This window comes from Xyrauchen texanus, chromosome 10 (assembly GCF_025860055.1).
Source record: "Xyrauchen texanus isolate HMW12.3.18 chromosome 10, RBS_HiC_50CHRs, whole genome shotgun sequence".
Lineage (NCBI taxonomy): Eukaryota > Metazoa > Chordata > Actinopteri > Cypriniformes > Catostomidae > Xyrauchen > Xyrauchen texanus.
In genome coordinates this window covers 23,371,862-23,394,889 of record NC_068285.1, presented here as the reverse complement: position 1 = coordinate 23,394,889, position 23,028 = coordinate 23,371,862, and the positions used below count along the sequence as shown (strand labels likewise).

Below are 23,028 nucleotides of genomic sequence, written 5' to 3'. Positions count from 1 at the left end.
AAAATGTTTAGTTAGAGGTTTGTGTTACTTTACATATTAAAGAGTACTCTCAATTAGTTCCACACAATAATGTAAAGATATCTTAAATTGATTATGCAAAAAAACAACATTGGTATCGACTGATACTGAGATTTCCGACATCGGATCGGAAGATAAAAAAGTGGTATCGGTGCATCCCTAATTAATATAAGTGCTTTTATAAAACAAGAAGCTTCACATTTCTGCCTTTTAAACCCTACAAATATTGGCCCCATTCACTTCCATTTGTAAGTGACTTCCTGTACCCAGATTTGTGCTTTCTTTAAAGAAGGGACGAGTTGAAATAAAAAATTTTGGTAATCAATATAACGTCACAAATGTTGTTGATTGAGCTTAATTTGAATTGAACCCAGAACATTTATTTAAATAATGTGGATCGGGGTCAACAGACTATTATTCTCAAATGGGACATTATATTTTAATAAATTGTATTAAATTGTATGTGTAATTATTTTATTTTTTTAACCTACTACTTGTAATATAGACGTCAATCAGTAATCTCGTGAGAGTCTATCCATGTCTTAAATATATGTCCATTTCCTCAAAATAGGAGAACATTACTCATTCTCCTCATCAACAAATCAAGTATTTTTGTAATTAATCTGACCTTTATGGTTTCTGCAGGAATACTCAGAGTTTCAGTACAGACGGAGACACCGGCAACGGCGCAGAGGAGACCTGCTGAGACTACACAGCCTCCGCAGTACCACCCCTGAACCCCAGGACTCCAATGACAACACTTTAGGTACAGCTCCTAGATAGTAATTCCACTTAATTTTAGGATGGAAATTTTTTTACATGTGATTTGAAAAGAGCACCATGTAGCCAGCATTACTCAGTTTGAAATCGATGTCCAATTTGTGTCAACAGAAACACATGAAGGAGGCAGTTCACAAAGACATGGAATCTCCACGGTGAATATTTAATTTATGTGAATTTATGTAAATATATATAATATAAACTAATGTTATAAGTGATGTTTAAGTAAGACTAAAGACACCATGAAATAGTTTGACGTTTTCTTTCCTGTGTTCACTGATGTTGTAGCTTACGTCAAAGCTGTAAACCATGATTTGCTAGTAGGTTACAGGTGGTATTTTGGGGAGGGACATTCTCATTTAGAGGGCTTTTATTTGGACACAGATCTGTGTAGTGCAAGATAAGTCATCAATATTTTTGGTCCATTATCCCGGAAGAGAAAGTCTATGAATTTTAAATGTGCTTTTTCTAAAACTGCAGCAACAGTAATGTGTGGCAACAGCAATGCAAGAACTAACTGTTTTAATGTTAATGTTTTTTTTTTTTTACATATAAAACAAAATGTATGACTTACATAAAATAAAAAATAGGAATTAGGGCTGAGTAAAATATTGTTGATCAAAAACAACAAAAAAGAAACATTTAATAAAAAAGCTGTGTGTCTCCAGTCTTGTTAATGTACAAAACTGCTGAGACAGTACCGTTTTAGCACTTTTTCTACACGGTGTACTAATTAGTACAAAATAGCACAAAAGTACAAATTATGCATGTAAGCAATAAACATATAGACCTTATTTATATACACACACACACATATATATAAAAAGAAAGATCCATTTTTCAGGACACTGTATTTTAAAGATAATTTTGTAAAAATCCAAATAACTTTACAGATCTTTATTGTAAATGGTTTAAACAATGTTTTCCATGCTTGTTCAATGAACCATAAACAATTCATGAACATGCACCTGTGGAATGGTCTTTAAGACATTAACAGCTTACAGATGGTAGGCAATTAATAGTCTTTAATACCATAAGACTTGCAGCGCTTTTTCAAAAAACATATCAGAGTTTTGATGTTGTTTGGTGCCAGTTGTTCTGATCACATTTGCAAACTCTTTAATATGCATTCACAGCATCCAACATCACTGATATTAGCAAATTTTTGCAGAATATTTAGAGGTTCTGCCTTGTGTGAGTCAAACAGCATCCTAGAGTATTTGACCTTAATCCCTGTTTTTTCCTCAGGCACTTGGGTATCTGGACGAAGATGACCCCAATATTCTGCTGGCCATTCAGCTGTCCCTACAGGATTCTGGGCTGGCCTTAGACTCAGAGTCTCAGGATGTGCTCAGTACCGACGCCTCTGTAGGTGCCAGTGGCTCCTCTATGCCCTCTAGACTGGATTCTGCCCCCCATACTGTGGATTCCCCCCAGGCATCCATGAGCAGCTCAGAGCTCCTGGAACTGGGAGACAGCCTTATGAGACTGGGCAATATTACCAGCCATTACACACCCTTTAACATGAACTCTTACCCTGATGCCTTGGGTAACGCCTTCACCCCTGGTGATCCAGAGTGCCTGGACCCTTCTACCAATGCCAACCTGCTTGGCAACATTATGGCCTGGTTCCATGATATGAACCCTCAGAGCATTGCACTGATACCCTCAGCCACCTCGAATGCTGGTCCTGAGCCACTCGTTTCTGGAGAGGGACACGAAGAACCTACCAAACCCCAGGACGAGGAGAACGAGGTGGGAAGGCCAGAGCAGGGTTCCACACATCTGACGAAAGAGAGTGCGGGCATATTGACGGCACAACTTTTGGAACTAGAATGTGTGGATGATGCACAACAGACTAAAGTAGAGCCAGATTTGGATGATTTGGGGAGAAGTGTAGATCTCACTAGCACAGTTTGTCCAGAGAGCAGTAGTAATCGTGATGTCCAGGTAAATGACCTCTCAGAGTGGGAGGAAGAAATGCACCTAGTGTGAGAAATTAGTTCAGTTAAGTTCAACAATTGAGTGCTCTTATTGTGCCAAAACACTAAATAAATGCAGAACTGCACCTGTATAATAACAAATGTGGTGCAATGGAATTAGACAGGGCTTGATGTAGTGGTGTGCATCTGGTGGAACAATAAAGAAAGTGTGGTCATAATCAAGCTGATTAAAGTTGGTTAGATAGTGTGAGGAAGTAAATGTTGCAAAGTATTAACCCAAGCAAGGTCACTTTGGCCATCCCCAGAAATCTTGCTTTGGGTGCCATTAGTGAATCTGTAATAGATTGGAGATTAATTCTAAAGAAAGAGTCCACCCAATAATAAAAATGTATGTTTTCGTTTACTGAAAATGTAATTCAAAACCCTTATGACTTACTTCACTGAAGAATTTTTGAAGAATGTTGACGCTGCTCTTATTGAATTAATTTAAAGTGAAAGGGGACAGTGGCTATTCCATCTTCTTTTGTGTTCCATGAGAAAAAAAGTCATTCATGGGTTTCTGGAACAACATGAAGTAAATGATGACAGAATCTTCTTTTTTGGGTGAACTGTCCCATTAATGGAGTATTCCGGGTTCAGTAAAATGTTAAGCTCAATTGACAGCATTTGTGGTATAATGTTTGATTACCACAAAATTAATTTCGACTCATTCCTCCTTTTAAAAAAAGCAAAAATCGAGGTTACTTGAGGCACTTACAATGAAAGTGAATGGGGCCAATGTTTTGGTGGTTTAAAGGCAGAATTGGGATGCTTCTAATTTTATAAAAGCACTCACATGAATTATTCTGTTAAAACTCATGTATTAATTGAGATGTAAAGTAGTTGACATTTTTTACAGTCATTTTAGGGTTTGTTGACATAACATCGTCATGGAAACGAAGTTATAAAATTGGCTGTAGCTTTTCACAGAAAAGGTTTGTAAGTAATTTTATCACACTAAAATCATGTTTACATGCATATTCTTTGTCTTGTGATTATACTTTTAAAAACGGTGAGTATTTTAACATTCAAAAATTGGCCCCCATTCACTTCCATTTTAAGTACCTCACTATAACCCAGATTTTGTTTTTTAAAGAAAAGTAGGAACGAGTCAATATACATTTGTTCCTTTTAAAGTTCTGATGTTTGAAATAATATCAAACCGATCAATTCTTAAAAAAATATTTTTATATTTCTGACAAGAAAAGGGAATGTTTACGTACAAAATATATTATTGCTTGAGATTGTGTCAATCAAAGATTTCTGGGCTATTACAGTTACTGGGAAACAGCGTGTGTGAAGCCACCATTAAGACCTGAAATGATGAGTTATTTTCCCCTTTTGTGTGTTATATTTGAAACCTACAACTTTGCAGTGCCAATTTGTGGCTCCATTTGAAGACACTAATTGTCTATTTGTTAATCATGCCACACTTAATGCAAGTTCATTTATGCAGATTGCAAAATGCACATTTCAAATGTTACAAATGAGATCATTTCTGTTTGCTGAAAACTTCTATGTACTGTCATGCAGTTTAGAATTTTTTAGACATGCATCAACTGCTAATTTTGAGTTTGCTTTTAAAACCATAACACTTTTTGAAAATGTACACTCCTCAAAATGTGATGCCATTTATTAGCTTATTTATTATGATTTGAAGTGATGTGTATTACATTGGGCTGACACTCCACAGGTGTTCTGAAGCAACACAGACTTATATTAACAGTGGTTTTTATTATTTAGATTGTGTGCCACTCATATCTTCTCAGTCAGAGACATGGGAAGTCATTATGTTGAACAACAAATGCTGCCCTTTAGGTCTCCGGTTGCATGTGTCCTAACTGATTCTACTCCATAAACCATTCCTAGGTACTGTGCTGATTGTTGTTTGATCTGAACTACAGTATATCCCTCTGACAAAAGACTATGTGCACTAACCAAGAAGCTTTTAAAAGAAGATTCCAGTTTACATACAACTTGGGTAAGCAGAAGGTTGCCACCGCTATTGTGTCCTTGAACAAGGCACTTAACCCCAGGTTGTTCCAGGGGGATTGGCCCTGGAATAAGTGCACTGTAAGTCACTTTGGATAAAAGCGCCTTCCAAATGCATAAACGTTAATGTAACCTTAAAGGGATAGTTCACCCAAAAATGAATATTCTGTCATCATTTACAACCTCATGTTGTTCATAACATGTATGACTGACTTGTTTTACGTGGAACACAAAATGTTATGTAGAATGACAGCCTCAGTCACCATTCACTTGTAATGCATCTTTTTTACCATACAATAAAAGTGAATGGTGACTGAGGCTAACACTGTTCCTAACATCTGTGTTCCACAGAAAGAACCGGGTTCAGAAATTAAGGGGGCCTCAGGGCAAAAATGTCCCTGTAATTATTTTAATTTTTTTCTGAAATAGTTTTAAATATTCTATTCCAAGCTTAGTTATCCATATTATAATGTAAAATATTATTTTTATGTTGATTTAATTTTATGAGTAGGAGGTAATGGACATATTCTCAGTCTAATTATTCAGACTGACAACTTATTTAAATGAATTGATTACACTGAATTATCTGAATAAAAGAAACAGTGTAATTTTTAGGAGGGATTCCACTAAATATACAAGAAATGCCCCTGAAAAATCTAATGCAGGGAGAATTTTATCCCCTTCATTGAAAAAGTTTGTTTCTGACACGAAGTATGAGTAGTGTTAGTATTTGATGTGTATATCATCTACAATCAACTTCAATACATATCAATCCAATGAAACGTTAAAAAGAATGCATTTCTTTCTAAATTGGGAGTATTTGGTTCATATTGACAACAGACTCGTGTCTTGTGCTGGAGTGCAACGGTTGCCATGATTTGATTGCCTCTCTTTAAACATTACAATGTGAGTGTGGCTCTATAGAAGTGTCTTTTAATGGTAAGGACAGTATGATCATAGACTGAAAAGATGGGGAAAATAGAGTAATTCTAGTTGGTGGTGCCTTTCGTTTGGTTCTATTCCCTCTGATAAATCTGGCATTGTACGTGAAAGCCTGTTTGGACTTTTTTGCCCTTTGCCATCATCTTGCATTTTACTGTAAGTCATGGGCAGTTTTAACATCTTAATCTGAATATTGTGTGAAAATGGATGATGTTTGATTTTTTTTATTATTATTTTCCTGCTACTTAAGTATTTATGGTGGTGGCCTTTTATATCTAATTAGTTTTTTTTTAATTTTTTTTTTTATGATTATTATTGAATTGTGTCCATTAACTTTGAATTGTCATTTGCACTTTCATAGACTATACTTGATACATTCCCGGTTTGTATGATGATATGTAGCCAATAAACAGAAAATATTGGAAAGTTTTGCTCAGATTAAAAAAAAGTGTCAAACGTTGCCCTCTGTTTGTCTTCCCTCACTGATTCAACAGCGCACTCCAGTGGAAGCGTAAGTCAACATTTTCAACCTATCCAACCTTTATTTTGAAAAAAAAAAAAAAAAAGACGAGAGACTATTTGACTTTTATTTTATAATTTAGAAACTGGTCCCCACGGAAGTATTTTGCTTGCCACAACCCCAAACAAACGGGACCCATTATTCAGTTTTTAAGGTGATCGATGGTTTTACATTTGAACTAATGGTTCTAATTCTTCAAAATGGCTATTTATTATAGGTTTTAGGCTGTAGTCTCAATTTAATCGAATAGTTAATCGGTTTTGAACTATAACTGGCAGGCCTCTTCACTATTGAATACTCAAAACACAGCATAGCCAGACTGCTGCATATGGTCAGCAAACATGCCTCTTGGCTTAAAACCATGTTGTACTGTCTGCAAGACAAACTCTTCTTCCATGTGGAAAAAAGGAAACATGGGAGAAATTCTTTGTAACAACTGTACGGGTAAAAGTATAACCAGTGGAGGTTCCGGAGCATCTGCTTCGTCCATCATCCAGCAGAATAATGGCGGAGGAAAGCAGGTTTGAAATGTTTTTAAAATCTTCTGTTCTAACGTAAAATGTTTACTTGTCACCTGCATTGCAAGCGCGAGACTTGGCGCCCTTGTTAAAGTGATTGAAAAATGGGGCGTTCGTATGTCGATTATAACGTTTGAAAGTTGCAGTGTGGCCCGCCACCGAGTATGAGGTTGTAGTAAATAAATAAAATAAAAAATAGTGTTGCTGTGCGTATGAGGATCATTGTAAATTGCGGTTATCCGAGATTATACAATTATTATTTTTAGACATCTACATTTTAAATACGTTTAAAACCTGTATTCTTTATGTATATGTTGGATTAAATTCAGTAGAAAATATAGTACTTTCTACAGAAAACAAATCACGTTTTAATCACTTATTAAATATAGAAATACTTTCCTTGCACATTGAATGTGATTATTATTTTTTTTTCCAATATCATGATTAAAAAATTTTTTGTGACGAATATCAAGTTCCATATCGGTACAGTTTACTCGACTTTGGGGAAATCCTTATCCGAGGCCTAGTTGAAGCCCTTGTTTCATAACGCCAATCTTATGATTGACAATGGTGTTTGAGCCCCGTCCTTTTAGGCGCACATTTGCCCTTTATAAGCGACGCTCAATCACTATTTCTTCAGAATTTTCCTCCTTCAAGGTCGACATTGTCTCGTTTTGACTACAACTATCATCTCGTCTGAACGGCCCTCTCTTCACTGTGAATGAACACGGTCCCGCGGACGGGATTTCCCTGCAGAAGCAACAGGACATTCTTCACCTGAGATTCACCCACCCCCTCTAGCGTTCTGGCGAAGAGCTTCTCAACCTTGCCACCTGCATCAGGTTCTTTGAGTCATCTACCCACTTACCGCAGCATTCTGGTAGGAGCAGTATCGTCTGAAAAAAAAAAATATATATGGCGGTATTAACTCGTCACATTAAGTGTTGACCTTGGAGTCAGAGGGACCACAGTTTAAAACCAGCCATCGACTCAAGCTGATACTTGCCATGCTGCAGGTCACAAAAAGTAACCAGTGACTCAGTATGATGATTCACTTCTCTATTTCAGATCAGTGCCTGGTGGAGAACCCCGCCCCCACTGCTCCGACTCCGCCAAAGACAGCCGAGCCATTGAACAGTTTCTGTGTTGTTCAAATAGAGAATGTTTTCACAAGAAACAGTAATGTGCTCGCTTCAAGACAGCACATTCTGCTGCTCATCCTCACATAAACAATTTTATCACACAATAGAGAAAGCGCTGTTTGCGTCTGCATGCACTGTACGTGCTCGACATGCACACACATTTACACGCTTTCCACTTCCCCTGCTCACCGGAGTTTGCTGGGAGATTGCATGTGTGTTGTTTCTGTGTGATGATTTTCTCACACAATAGACAAAGCACTGTGTGTTGTGTTTAAATAAAGGATGTTCTCATAAAGAGAAACGCGTTCATTGCACTGCACGAGGCGTACACACTCAAAGAAGCCATTTACGCTTCTTTTACCCACACACTGTGCACAACCGCTTCCCGGTGGCAAGGGGCTATCTATTTCTTTGAGCGAGCGAGCTGACGTTATTTCACTTGCGGCTATCGGTCATCTCTGGTCCCGGCTTGGGATGTGAGAAAGTAACAGCAGATCGTGTGGAGGTTGGAAGTTCATTGCACCACAGAGGAGCAGAGAAAGTGAACGATTGTGAAATAGACTTTGAGCCTCTTTGTGATGGGACCACCAGGTGTCGCTCGTTCATAGACCATAGAGAGCTGACTGCTGGGGTTCCTCAAGGATCAGTGCTCGGGCCCCCCTCTTCTCGATGTACACCACATCACTTGGACTGGTCATTGAGGCACATGGCTTTTCCTACCACTGCTACACAGATGACACACAGCTCTGCCTGCCGTTCCAGCCTGATGGATCCTACTGTCTCAGCTCGTATCTCTGCCTGCCTCTCAGACATTTCGGCCTGGATGAAAGAACGACACCTTCAGCTCAACCTTGCCAAGACAGAACTCCTCATGATCCCAGCCAACCCATCTCATGGCTCTAGACTGCGAATAAAATGCGTCCAAAAATAATTGATTGTGACAATAATGTAAAATCTACTCGCCATCGGCGACAGTCGGGTTGTGTGCGTTCATATGCGGTTTCATCAGATATCATCATGTGAGTTATTTATTACAAAAAATATATATATTTACAGTATAAGACTGTATATTTTTATTTTATACAGTCTTATTTCGTCTATATTGTATATTTTATTGTATTCGGTCATCTTATTTTGTGTATAGTGTATATTATTAGGTGTATATTGTGTTGTGTAACAAGATGTGTAAACTGTTACATGTAAATCAGATGTTTATTGTAACTGTCATACTGCTATGTTGCTTGGAACTGCACCCAAGACTTTCACCCACTGTTGCACTTGTGTATATGAGTGACAATAAAGGGATTTCATTTTGATATGATTTATTTAATACATCTTTATAGTGCAGCTTTCCCCTTGTTTTTTTGTGATGACGAACTCGCTGCACCGCACGCAACAACAAAACCAGTGCGAGAGTCGTGAACAAATTACTCTTAAACCAGGTCTTATATATATATATATATAGCTTATTTATATATAGAGATAAAGCTTTTGACACTCAGGACAATTGAGGGACTTGTACACAACTATTACACAAGGTGCAAACATTCAATGATGCTCAAAAAGACAACACTACAATATGCATACTATGCTTTATGTAATTAATTGTAATGTAGATTCTGAACAGCAGTACTAAATAAAAAAAATATTTGATCTCTTATATTTCTATATATTTTGAAAGGGGTGTGGCCATTTATGAGACAAAATACCAACACCTAACAGAACAGCCCGGAACCTGGGGATGGTGGTAGATGACCAGCTTAATTTCACTGCACACATCTCATCAACCGCCCGGTCTTGCAGATTCACGCTTTACAACATCAGGAATATCAGACCTTTCCTGTCTAAATATGCTACACCGCTTCTTGTCCAAGCTTTGGTCATTGCAAGACTGGATTACTGCAAAGCTCTATTGGCTGGCCTTCCAGCTAACACAATTAAGCCACTGTAAATGCTCCAGAATGCATCAGCACATCTGGTCATCAATCAGCCAAAAAGGGCTTATGAAACCCCACTCTTGATTTCACTCCACTGGCTACCTGTAGCTGCCCGCATCAAATTCAAGGCTTTGACTCTAGCTTTCAGGCCAGCCAATGGAACCACACCCTCACACTTCAATTCAATTCTTCAAGTCTATGCTCCAACTCGCTCTCTACGGTCTATGAACGAGCGACGCCTGGTGGTCCCATCACAAAGAGGCTCAAAGTCTAGTTCACAATCGTTCACTTTCTCTGCTCCTCTGTGGTGCAATGAACTTCCAACCTCCGCACGATCTGCTGTTACTTTCTCAACATTCAAGAACCAGCTGAAGATTTTTTCATAACAATGTCAAAACATCTGATATTCTATAATGTATTTACCTTTACAGTCATTGGGGTCTAAAGGTGTTCACTCTTGTTTTGTTTGGTTATTTGTGTATTATGACAACAGAATGACCACCTGCATTTTGATTACACTGCCTGACAAAAGTTTTTCAAATATTAATATTTTAAAACAAAATTCTTTCACTGCTTTTTTATTAAAAGAAATATTAACAAAATATTATTTCAAACTACTTATGCCAAAAGTACTTTTTTCAAGAATATCAGAATCACTTTGAAATTATGAAAGTTTGAATTGATCAACCACAAATCATTTGTTTTTCTTTGTAGTCCAAACAGGAGATACACAGACGCTCAGCCCGGTTACGGAGCACCAAGTACAAAGCGCCAGCATCTGAGAAAAAAGTTTCAACCAAAGGAAAGGGTAGACGACACATTTTCAAATTGAAAAATGTATGTGCTTTTCAATTGGTCTTGTGTATGGCTTTTATCTCAATATCTGTAAGGTGTAATAAAATATTTAAAAATGTATGTTCTCAAATTCTGCAGCCAATCAAAGCACCGGAGTCCGTGTCGACGATTATTACATCGGAGTCCATGTTTTTCAAGGTAACTTTTCAAAAGGAGTGACGGTGGCGTAGTGGGCTAAAGCACATAACCTGTAATCAGAAGGTCACTGGTTCGATCCCCACAGCCACCATCATTGTGTCCTTGAGCAAGGCACTTAACTCCAGGTTGCTACAGGGGGATTGTCCCTGTAATAAGTGCACTGTAAGTCGCTTTGGATAAAAGCGTCTGCCAAATGCATAAATGTATATGTTTTTCTCACTGCCACGTTCGTTGTATTCACAAATCTGCACTCCTTGTGATTAGGGTGTCTACTATCAAATTGGAGATGTCATTAAAGTTATAGATGAGGACGATGGGAAACCATATTTTGCGCAGATTCGTGGGTTTGTCCAGGACCAGTACTGTGAGAAGAGTGCTGCATTAACGTGGCTGATACCAACTCAGGCCAGTCCAAAAGATCGGTTTGATCCAGGCACTTACATTGTTGGTAAGTTCATGCACAAATTTTATATACTGTAATTAAAGGGATAGTACTCATAATTTACTCACCCTCATTTCTTCTGCAGAATAGAAACAAATATTTTTATAAGAATATCTCAGCTCTGTAGCTCCTTACAAGGTGACCAGAACTCAGAAAGTCCAAAAAGGACCTAAAGGCAGTATAAAAGAATGAATCCAGTGGTAAAATCAAAGTCTTCAGAAGACGATATGTGTGGGAGTAACCCATTTTTACTATAAATCTCGCACCTTTTACCAGCCCCAACCAGTAAGTGGCTGAATGTGAAAGTCACTTTCACACCTGAATGTGAAAGTGTATATTGACAGTAAAAAAGGACTTATGTTGCTCTGATTCTTACCCACACCTATCATATCACTTCAGAAGATATGGATTTAACCACTAGTCTTATGGACTGCCTTTATGTCCTTTTTGGACCTCCTGATTTCTGTTCACTATTCACATGCATTATATGGACCCGAGTATTGTGAATATTCTTCATTTGTGTTCTGCAGAAGGATGGGTGAATCTCTGTTGTGTGGATGAGAGAATTTTAGCTTTTTTTTTTTTTTTCATCCATTTTGTCTGAACTATCCTTTTAATATATTGTCAAATCTACAAAAAGTGTATCTGCCATATTTTTAAAGGAAATTTGAATTTACTTTGAACTTTACATTGACTGTCATATACCAGAGCATGTTTAATATTTTGTTTTTTAATGTTTAATTTATGACTGACTATATAAATGCATTTATATCTTTACACAGGCCCAGAAGAGGACTTGCCAAGAAAAATGGAATACCTGGAGTTTGTCTGTCATGCTCCATCAGAGTATTTCAAATCAAGGAGTTGCCCTTTCCCAACAATACCGGTTTGTCCAGAAAAAGGCTACATCTGGACTCATATAGGACCAACACCTGCTGTTACCATCAAAGAAAGTGTTGGGTGAAGTTAAACCTTAAATGATGATCAGACTGTTGAAGAACTTTTTTTTTTTTTTTTTAAAAGGCAATTCAGTCCAATAACAAATACTGAACAGACATATGAATGCAATTATGCTTGGATCAGGATGTATTGGCCATTGACCCTAAAGTTCATTTTCTACAAATACATTTAAAACTCAATGTAAAGAATATTCATGATACTTTTTGAATGGGATCCAGTGGAGTCGCAGTAGTCTACATTGAGCCTTGGACTTAACCTGAATAAAGAGTTTCGCTAAGCCCTTTTACGTGCTTAAATCTTTATTCAGACAAGAATTGTATATAAAAATGTATACAAATATTACTTTGCACCACTCCGTTTTTGCCTTATTTTTCTTCCGCCCTTTTCACAGATGTTTTTGGGTTTCCAGTGGCTGAGAGAAGATAGTCTGCTTGAGATGTTTCAATTTGTTTAGCAGTGTGAAATATCATGCCCCTGTTCAGGTGTGGCAAGGCTGTGCTGGTGTCTAAGATGTGTGCCTGAAACAGATTCCAACTCATTTTATGACTTTTCAATTTAATCTGAAACTGAATGATGAGGAAGTGAGCATCTATTTCTCCCTATATTTTATTGGGGAAAGGCTACAAAAGATTCTTTGTTAAATGTTTAGAATACATCTGGAACCTTGTCCAAGTTGATAAGTGTGGTGGAGAGTATGTCTCCAGTGGTAATCTCATTTTTGAGATTTCTCCAGGGAGAGAGTTTTTCTATACGCCAAAGTCCCCTGATCATGCTTTGTTTTATGCACCTCCTCTACAAACGTGCAAGACATTGAAGATTAACAGATTTGATTTCTACCTACAATTAACCAGTATAATGCATAGATTTTTCTTTTAAAATTGTATTCTACATTGAAACATACTTTTAGCTCTTGATGAATCTCCAAGCATTCATCTAGGTTCCTCTGTATCGCTGAAATGACAAGTACCAAATCCTCATAGGTGTCTATTGTTAGCTTCTATAGGTAGCCACTCTTTAAAGGGTAACTAAACCCTAAACCAACTTTTTTAGTTAATGATCTGTAAGCATGGGGCTTTATTAGTACTGGTCATTGATTCAAGTAATTGTTTTGACATTTGTGTATAAAGTGTTTTAATTCTACAATATATGGTGTAAAAACGTCTGAGTGCTGCCCTCTTCAGGTTGAACGGTGGCTACTGCAGTTGAATTTTCCTATTGGCTGTTGCAGTACTTCGTGACGTAAGCGGTGACAGCTGACGTAAGCAGGTTCCAGCTCACCACGCCAGATTCATGTACATGTCGTCTTGCGACCGTGTCAGAAATAATAATAACATAGAGTCTGACAGCAGCTGTCAATTAATCCGTCACTACGAGTCTCAGGTCCACCCCGCTCAGCCCCGCGCTCGGTTCCTTCCCTCTATCCCCGCCGGGGTCTGCCCACTTTTCCTGCATTTTCAAATATTTCTAGTGGGTGGAGTCAGACTCTGAGCAGGTGTTTAGTTACCCTTTAATGTCTTTTGACGCTTGGTCACATTGGTTTTCTTTATCATCTCCTTGAGTATGGCACTTTAGCATTTCCTGTTTATGTGTTATAACATGATTTTTTTTATTTAAAAAAAATATATTTTAAATTTTCTGAAGGAAATGTGGGTGGTGCTTGCCCATGCAAATTTCTGCCAAAATGCTAAGGTACTGAGTTGTTTTAAGAGTGTTAGAAAGGGTGTTCTCTGTGATTGCGTTCTGGTCCATTTCAAAAGAGCCCATCCCCAAGTATCCATTCTTGTTCATTAGCAAGCACCATGTGCAATTGTGTGTATAGAAAACGTAATGATATTTAAGGATTGTTCCGGGCTCAGTAAAAGTTAAGCTCAATCCACAGCATTAGTGGCATAAAGTTGATTACAACCAAAATTCATTTAGACATCCCTTGTTTTCCTTTTTTAAGAAAAAAAGCTAAATTCAAGGTACAATGAAAGTCAATTAAACCAATTTTAGAAGGATTAAAAGGTAGAAATGTGAAGCTTAAAATTTTATAAAAGCACTTGCATTAATTATTCTGTTAAAAGGGTTTATAGCATTACTCGGTCATTGCAACAAAGTTGTAAAATTAGATATAACTTTACACAGTAAATATAAGTACGCAGTGTTATCACAAAACATATGTTTATGTTTTGAGGATATACTTTTCAAAAAGTTTGTTTTTTAACTTTTACTGATTGGCCCCATTCACTTTCATTGTAAGTGTATTACTGAAACCCAGATTTGAGCTTTTTTAACAAAGCTAGTCAAATAAAATGTTTGTTGTATCAACATTATGCCACCATGCTGTCTGCTTAACTTGTATTGAAATGAGAATATTCCTTTAAAAGGAATTCCTTAAAAGGATTCTTTGGGTTTTCAAAAGCACTTACAAGTAAAAAATTGGAAATAAACATTTGAGTTGTTCTCTCTCTCTCTGACTCATATCACTGACATATTTCAGAAGTACTTACGAGGCAGCATTCACTGTTGGACTTTGTTGCTCTGGCTTTGACGTGCAGATGTAAATGGCATAAAAAAATCTGGGTACCGCCGAAGATAAAGATGCAAAGTACAAAAAGGTACTCTTGTGAAAGTTTCTGTAAAGCAGAATATAATAATATAGCCTACTCAAATATCCTAAAGATGGCTGTCCATCCATCATGTATCAAACAGACAAAGTGTAAAAGGAGGAAGATGGATTCCCATAGGCTGATGGAACAGCAGTACTAAATATAAACTCTGCACACCGCATACACCTGAAAAAGAACCAAACAAAGAAGATGCATCTAAACAGAAGCTATATAAAGATGTGAAAATGTGTACACATACCAGCATGAAGAGAAGAAAAAGGAGAAAGAACATATTTATGTCTGCTATGGAGTTTGTGATGACCCTTAACTGTTCTGACCATGCCTTGCATGGATGCAGAGCATCTGGTGATACCAATCATACATACAACCCTAAAAAGCCAATTTGAGAAGTTAACCTAAGCATTCTTGTGGAAGGAACTTCTGAATACTTAAGACATTATTCTGCTAGTTAGTAATGTTATCAAAGCTCTGTGATAGTGTTGAAAGCTCATATTCCTAGTAGTTGGAATCACTGATTATCCAGCACCCAAAAATGAGAGCAAGGGTCATCAAGAAGTTTGTAATGTTCCACCAGTTCTGGAGAGATTAAAGAATATGGCAAAAAAGTAATTATGGGGAATAATAGATTTGAAAGGTTTGAAAACAGCATGACGTATTTAGATAATTGCAGTGTTGGGGGCAACAAAGAGATTAAGTTAAAACACTGGCTTTAATAGGAGAAAAATGGTACTCTGCAAAAAAATCTTGAAACAGCAACACCACATGGCCAGAACTTCCCATACAAAGATGGTGAAAATAATAGGTTTAAATAAATATAGCAAAAATGCTAAATCCTGAAAAATTGAAAGTGTAATGGAATATACTGGGTTTAATACAAAATGAGCTCAATCAACAACATTTGCTGCATAATATTAAGTACCACAAAAATAAATTTGACATGTTTTTCCTTAAAAACAAAGATTTAGGTTACAGTGAGACACTTACAATGGAAGTGAATGAGGCCAATATTTGGAGGGTTTAAAGGCAGAATTGTGAAATGTATAATTTTATTAATGGACCATGAAATCTTCTGTTAAAACTTTTGTATAATTTGAGATGTAAAGTTGTTTAAATCTTTTTTTAAGGTCATGTTAGGGTTTATGCCGTTATGTCATCATGGCAACAACTACACAGAAAAGGTTAGTATGCAATTTTAGCACACTAAAATCATGCATTGTTTATGTCTTGCGGCTATAAATTGATTGATTCTAAATGTATTAATTAACCCAGATTTTAATTTTATTTTTAAGAAAAGGAAGGAACAAATAGAAATACATTTTTGTAGTAACCAACATTATTTAACAAATGTCCTCACTATCCTCTGCAGGGCTTTGCGGTCCAAAACAGTGCAAGTCCCAAACCAGGCAGTGATGCAGCTGCTCAGGATGCTCTTAATAGTCCCTCTATAGAATGTAGTGAGGATGGGGGGTGGGAGATGTGCTAGAGATGCTGCTGGGCTTTCTTGGCAATAGAACTGGTGTTGAGGGACCAGGTGAGGTTCTCCGCCAGGTGAACACCAAGGAATTTGGTGCTCTTGACGATCTCCACAGAGGAGCCGTCGATGTTCAGTGGAGAGTGGTCACTCTGTGCTCTCCTAAAGTAACAACCATCTCTTTTGTTTTGTCCACATTCAGAGACAGGTTGTTAGCTCTACACCAGTCCGTTAGCCGCTGCACCTCCTCTCTGTATGCTGACTCGTCGTCCTTGCTGATGAGACCCACCACGGTCGTGTCATCCGCAAACTTAATGATGTGGTTCGAGCTGTGCATTGCTGCACAGTCGTGAGTCAGCAGAGTGAACAGCAGTGGACTGAGCACACAGCCCTGGGGGGCCCCAGTGCTCAGTGTGGTGGTGGTGGAGATGCTGTTCCCGATCTGGACTGTCTGAGGTCTTCCAGTCAGGAAGTCCAGGATCCTGTTGCAGAGGGAGGTGTCCAGGCCCAGCAGGTTCAGCTTTCCAATTGAGGAATGATTGTGTTGAATGCTGAGCTGAAGTCTATGAACAGCATTCAAATGTATCTAGGTGGGTGAAGGCCAGATGGAGGGTGGTGGCGATGGCGTCGTCTGTTGAATGGTTGGGATGATACGCAAACTGCAGTGGGTCTAGTGAGGGGGTGACGAAGCACTTCATGATAATGGGAGTGAGTGAGTGCGACGGGATGGTAGTCTTTGAGGCAGGACACTGAAGACTACTTTGGCATGGAGGCGGTGGCCTTGAAGCACGTTGGAACGACAGCGCTGCTCAGAGAGATGTTGAAGATGTTGGTAAGAACATCTGCCAACTGGTCTGCACATCCTCTACTGCAAGGAATGTTGTCTGGTCCAGCAGCCTTCCGTCACATCAGCCGTGGTAAGACAGCACCTGGTTGTTGGGAGGAGGGGTGGTCTTCCTCGCCACCACGTCGTTCTGCGCCACAAACCGAGTGTAGAAGTCGTTCAGCGCATCTAGAATGGAGGCATCTTTGTTACAGGCAACTGATGTTGTCCTGTAGTTGGTGATGGCCTGGATGCCCTGCCACATGCGCCATGTGTTTATAGTCTCCATAACTGCATTAACGGTCAAACGGAATAACAGAACACTGGAAAAAGTACGCGAGTGAGAACATAAACACACAAATTACTCGTTAATTAATATTTGTCATAACATCACCACTGGGGCTTACATTGAAAGGCTGTTGTGACAGATGAAACCGGCTAAAAAGTTAGCATTTCTAACACTGAAATCATGGTAGATAAAAAGGGATTGTCGTTTCTCGAGACAAATTATTTTATTTAATTTTCAACGTTAATGTTGTGTTTAATCAGAAACACAGTTGATCAAGTTTACGATTTTTTTGTTTTTGTTTTGAGAATCACGAGATGAAAGCGTTGTATTAAAATCTAATTCTCTTCCAAAATATTTACCAGTAAATTAATACATTTCCTAAAATTGCAGGAAGCACACGTCTTCGTGGGGAGGGTGCGTCTTTTGAGTTGTGCCAGAGCCATATATAAAGAGAGTTGCGACAACTCCATTGACTCCAATGGAATGTTTTTTTACAGCAATGGCGGCTCGTGGAGCCTCTCAATAGTTCCCGGAAGTAGCAGCAAACACCGTAGAGATGCATCAGAACAAACCGTTTGCGACGCACTTTTAAAAGGTGAGACGTTTAAAGACTAATATTATCTTATTCTGTGTATTATCAGTACATTTAATAAAAATAACTTGTAAATTAAAACCTTATAGTTGAGTATTACTCATTAAATTAGGAGATATGGGATGTTATCGGATAACTAACAGATTAGGCAAGGATTGGAGCTGGATAAAGTTAGTAACGAACACCCTATTAATTGTAAAATCTTTGCAAATACCTCACACATTTTTTTGTTGTTGTAATTTTTATTTATATTTAGATTGCTCCTGCTGACTTGAGCCAACAATTTTTTTCTCCTCTCCATGTCAGTGGGGAAGCCATACATTCAGCACACCTTTCTCTGAGCGATTGGAGCATCCCCATGCAGCACAGCAAACCATGCTGAAGACTATGCAACGACAACATGAAAGAAAGGACACATACAAAATGCTTGGCATGCTATTTAATTTATTAGAAATGTATTCATGAATTGCTGTAGATAGTTATTGCATTTATTTGAATAAAAATACAAAAAAAGTAATATCGTAATATATTATTACAATTTAAAATAACTGTTTTCTATTTTAATGTATTTTAAAATGTAATTTACTCCTGTGATGCCAAGCTGAATTTTCAGCCTCATTACTTTTGAACGGCAGATTATATACGAGTATGCCTAAAGCTGAATATATTGTGTATATGAATAAGTATTGTAAGAATTATACATTAGATATATAATATTTATAATACATAAATAATTATATTACTATATATAGAATTGTAAGAATTGTAAACAATAAGCTTCATTTCACTAAATTTTACATTTACGTAACTGCTGCTAATAGTTAATAGTTAATTGACCCATTGTGCGGTGCGAGCTGGAAATCACCTGTCACCAGCCTGTCTCTGTACTATCTGAAAAGTCATAAATATGACATTAGTTACCTTGAGATTAGTGAAAACAATGAACATGAGGTAACATAAAAAGGCAACAGAAACCCTAGCCTGAAATAAGTTGAGGCAAATAACGGTAAGCGAACACTAATCCTCAAATATTAGCTGATTTGATCTTTAAAAAACAACATCGCTGTAACAACATACTCATGCTACATACATATGTCGGTGTGTTACATAAATATATAAAATAAATGCATTTATTGACTACTAATTACCAGAAATCGCAGTTCTGTCACTCTACTCTAACAGTTTGGAATGACCACAAAAGCACTTCCTGGAACTATCTGAAGTCTACGTGAATCACGTGACGATCAAGCATTTAGAATTTCCGTTGTCGCAACTCTCCTTTATATGGCTCTGAGTTGCGCTTTCTTCATCAAGAATGATTGCTTTGGAGATTCTCGCAATCTGATCCTCTAATAATAATATAGACAGACTTAAATTGAAACATTTCTATCCATTCTCACTCCAGTTATGGCACAGATGTCACAGTTGTTCTTGAAGTGAGAACTCTTTTAAAAAGTCGATAAGAGAAATAAAAATGGGAAAGTTGCAATCGAAACATGACAGTTTGGGGTGGGGGTGGTTGGAAGAGGGAAAGGAGATGTAGTTAGTTGGAGTGATATGTCAGAGGCTGGTGGAAACAAGTTGCAAAATATAGATCAGTGGTTTGGGAAATGCCTTCGATTATTGTGGTGATGCTGTGCGCATTAACAATTTAATTCAGAGATCAGAGTTTGTTGTTTGGGCCAAAGCGCTTCATCTTGCATCTATGCATCTTCTTCTGTGAACCGGATAATGACATGCAGAGTGCAAGCGCCTCTAGTGGCAGGTGACTGTATCGACAGCCTTATCAATGTCTGCTGTCATGATTACTGAATGCATTTGTCCTGAAATTAATTAATCTGCAATCGATAAGCTTAATCGATCAAATTGTTAATGATAATTAATACATTTTCATTAATCATTAACATCCCAAGTGGCCATCACAAAGCCCTGACCTCAGTCTGATAGAAAATGTGTGGGCAGAACTGAGAAAGCGTGTGCGAGTTAGGAGGCCTACAAACCAGTTACACCAGTTCAGTCTGGAGGAATGGGCCAAAAATTGATTTGGCTAAGGTGTATGTTAACTTCTCTCTTCAACTGTATATATATATATATATATATATATATATATATATATATATATATATATATACACACACACACACACACACACTGCATAATCTCACTGGTATAACAAATGTTGCTATATCAATAAATATAAGCAATCTTGCAAGCTACAGCTGTGTGCATTAAAGTATTCTCTCCTGTCTTGATATTTTAGAGACTCACAATAATTTTTAAATCCTCTTTGAAACAACAATAGTAAAGGTTTATCGTTTGGTTACTGTTCAATAAAAACTGAATAGGTAACTGAATAGTAATTCCAATTCAAAAGTTTTGAACCAGTTATACACTTCTCAGACTAAAATGTGATATATACACACAAGAAAAGTAAGTGATCCGCCATAAACAATAAGGAAAAACGATGATTAAAATCAATATTTAATCCGCAGTTTACATCGCCTCGTCCAAGTTTTCTCCAGTTCAATAATTCCATTCTGCTGTAAATGGTCGTGAGGATCTGCAGCAGGGACTGTTGTGTACTGGATTGTGCTTGAGTCTATTCCAAGACCACAAAAGTTTGAATCAGTCTAGTCCAGTCTCAATGTTTTTAGCATATGGTGTCAGATGTTCTAGTACATTGAGCCGTGGTCAAACCGCAACCGACTTAGCTCAGTAATGATTAAACAGTATGTTGTCTCTCTCTCTCTCACCATGTTATAAGGGTTCTATCCAGGAGTTTGGTGACCGGAAGTGTGAGGAAACAAAGCCAGGCACCGTTCCTAACCTCATGAGAGGACAGCAGTGTGAATGGGTGGAACAGGGGTGGGCTCCTATTGGCAGGAAAACCCCCCTCAGAGCTGGTAATCTGAGCCCACATGAAAGGCCCTAGAGCAGGCAGAGCGTGGCAGAGGCTTGGCCATGATGATGGGAGAAATCAATGGCAAAAAGACAGATAACTTAGCACACTTCTCCTCTGAGATATTGCTTTTGGATTTCCTTGCTAGGAAAAGATGGGAACTAATGGAGCAAAAAAGTGTTACTCGATAGCAACCTTCTTTATGTCGTGGGGGAAAACTAAAACAAAAAAACATTATTACAGAATGTGCAATCTACTATTTTCTATACAATGAAAGTGAATGGTGACCATGGCTGTCAAGACAGATTATCAGTGAATATTGCCCTGTATAGTATGTTCCTCACACAAAGCTATGAAATGGCTACAGAAGACTTGGAATATAGTGCGCAGGTTGTATGGATAACTTTTATGATGCTTTTTTATCCTTTTTCAAGCTTGACCAACATGATCACACAGGAAGTCTGCATGTTGATTCCGAGAGTTCCTGTACAATATTAGCCATGCACATTGTGCTGCAGCCGACACACCAACAAGAGCCATCTCCTATCAAAGATTTTGCAACGGCTCCGGCATGTTTACCTTCCACTGTGGTGCGACATGAGTTAAAACCAGGAAGTAATCACGTTCCCATAATTAGTGGCGAGTGCGATTTTGGAGGTTCTATTTTTCCCTCTAACGTTACATTTTTACTCAACTGATGGTTAGGTTTAGGTTTGGGGGTTGGGTGGGGGGTTACAGTTTATAAAATGTGCATTTCTCTTCACTGATTTACAGCCTATATCTGAAAAAAAAAACACAAAAAAACGTGCTTTTGGCACCCTTCTGTGGACATTTCACCTTGAAAATGGAGCTCACATGCACCTGCGCAACAACATATTTAATGAGAGTTTGTGACTTAATATTTGGTTATAATGTGGTACATGATATCAAGCTGGCATGCATGACTAACACCATGTCTACATCATGTAAGGAACGTCACTTTAACTCTTTAATTTCAAAGTAACAGCTACAGCATATGTGCTGTGTTCATTATATAGATTACTTAATATATGTGAAGCGAACATATTGCTTATTCACAATACAGCATTACCTTTTGTACCTTAATGCTTTTGAGGTTTATTAAAAAAACTGCTATGATAAACTACTCTCAATTTTAGATGTACAAATTTGTGGTCGTCAATTACAACAAAAGTCAGAAAATATTAATTATTCTTCAAATACTGTATAATGTAATACAATTGCAAATTGATATTCAACTATGATTTTTGTTGAAACAATTCAGTTGTTTTCCTTTATTCAAATGTAACAAACCTTCCATTACAGTCAGAACACAAACAAAAAAGTATCTAAATAGAACTCATTGAATACGGGATGAAGTGTGCCATTTCTTTATGTGCGTGCAAGAAATTGGATAAGCCTATGTAAAAAGACAGAACTGATGCAAACACGAAATTTATGGAAAATTGTCAAAATTATTCACAACATAATTTTACCCCATATAATTACACTATATAAACCTAAGTTTGCTGTGGGTGCACTGCACCCATTGAAGCTCTGCTATAGCATGGAAATTACTAAACAAGTCCTAACCCTTCTTTTTTGTCAGATACAGCAGAACATTCAAAGAATTTTATAGTGAGATGTGTTGCCTGCATACTTGCAGTGTTTAAGGTCTTTGAGTTGGTTGCAAGAGTGTCAGATGTTGAGAAATGGATCGATTATCTGGAGTCATCAGAAAGGGAATTATCTGCTAATCCGCTTGCACACCAAGATAGATGTGGAAAGCATTTTGGAAAAACTGGAAGATCTTGAAAATAGAAGTTGATGAAATAATGTACGGATTGTTGGAATTCCTGAGCATGAAGGCAGAGATATGGTGAAATTCCTAGATGAAAGACCCTGATCAAATCTGGCAAAATTTCTGAGATTATCTGATAAATATCTTGTGTTTCGCAAGGCGGGCAGCAAAGGAAAGCTTTTCTTGTTCCCGGACTTTGCGAATTCAACAAAAGAGAATCACTTTTACAGTGATTTTTCTTGCAAAACTGAGAATAGATACTAAGGATGGCCACAAAGTATTTACGTGTCCCAAGCAAGCACTGTCCTTCATAGAAAC

The 23,028-nt window shown here is 37.7% G+C and overlaps 2 protein-coding genes across 3 annotated transcripts in view; both read left to right on the top strand.

Annotated features, from left to right (window-relative positions):
* LOC127650171 (ankyrin repeat and IBR domain-containing protein 1-like) overlaps positions 1-6,166 on the top strand; it is a 41,964-nt gene extending 35,798 nt beyond the window's left edge. For both annotated transcript variants that reach the window (XM_052135410.1, XM_052135411.1), the window contains exons 19-21: positions 664-784; positions 910-953; positions 2,047-6,166. In XM_052135410.1, coding sequence (XP_051991370.1) covers positions 664-784; positions 910-953; positions 2,047-2,793 — 912 coding nt within the window. In that variant the 3' untranslated portion in view covers positions 2,794-6,166. The remainder of the gene's footprint in view (positions 1-663; positions 785-909; positions 954-2,046) is intronic.
* Positions 6,167-6,333: 167 nt separating this feature from the next.
* On the top strand, positions 6,334-14,644 carry LOC127650175 (GATA zinc finger domain-containing protein 1). Its single transcript, XM_052135417.1, has 5 exons — positions 6,334-6,755; positions 10,546-10,668; positions 10,765-10,824; positions 11,089-11,272; positions 12,049-14,644. The coding sequence occupies exons 1-5, from the start codon at positions 6,576-6,578 to the stop codon at positions 12,228-12,230; spliced, it is 729 nt and encodes a 242-aa protein (XP_051991377.1). The 5' UTR covers positions 6,334-6,575; the 3' UTR covers positions 12,231-14,644.
* The last annotated feature ends 8,384 nt before the right edge of the window (positions 14,645-23,028 follow it).

What these genes read in the sequence shown, in the direction of transcription:
- LOC127650175 (XM_052135417.1), top strand. Translation starts at nt 6,576, where the DNA reads ATGCCTCTTGGCTTAAAACCATGTTGTACTGTCTGCAAGACAAACTCT. An exon ending in ACATTTTCAAATTGAAAAAT is followed by an intron (nt 10,669 to 10,764) that starts GTATGTGCTTTT and finishes CAAATTCTGCAG; the next exon opens with CCAATCAAAGCACCGGAGTC. An exon ending in CGGAGTCCATGTTTTTCAAG is followed by an intron (nt 10,825 to 11,088) that starts GTAACTTTTCAA and finishes CCTTGTGATTAG; the next exon opens with GGTGTCTACTATCAAATTGG.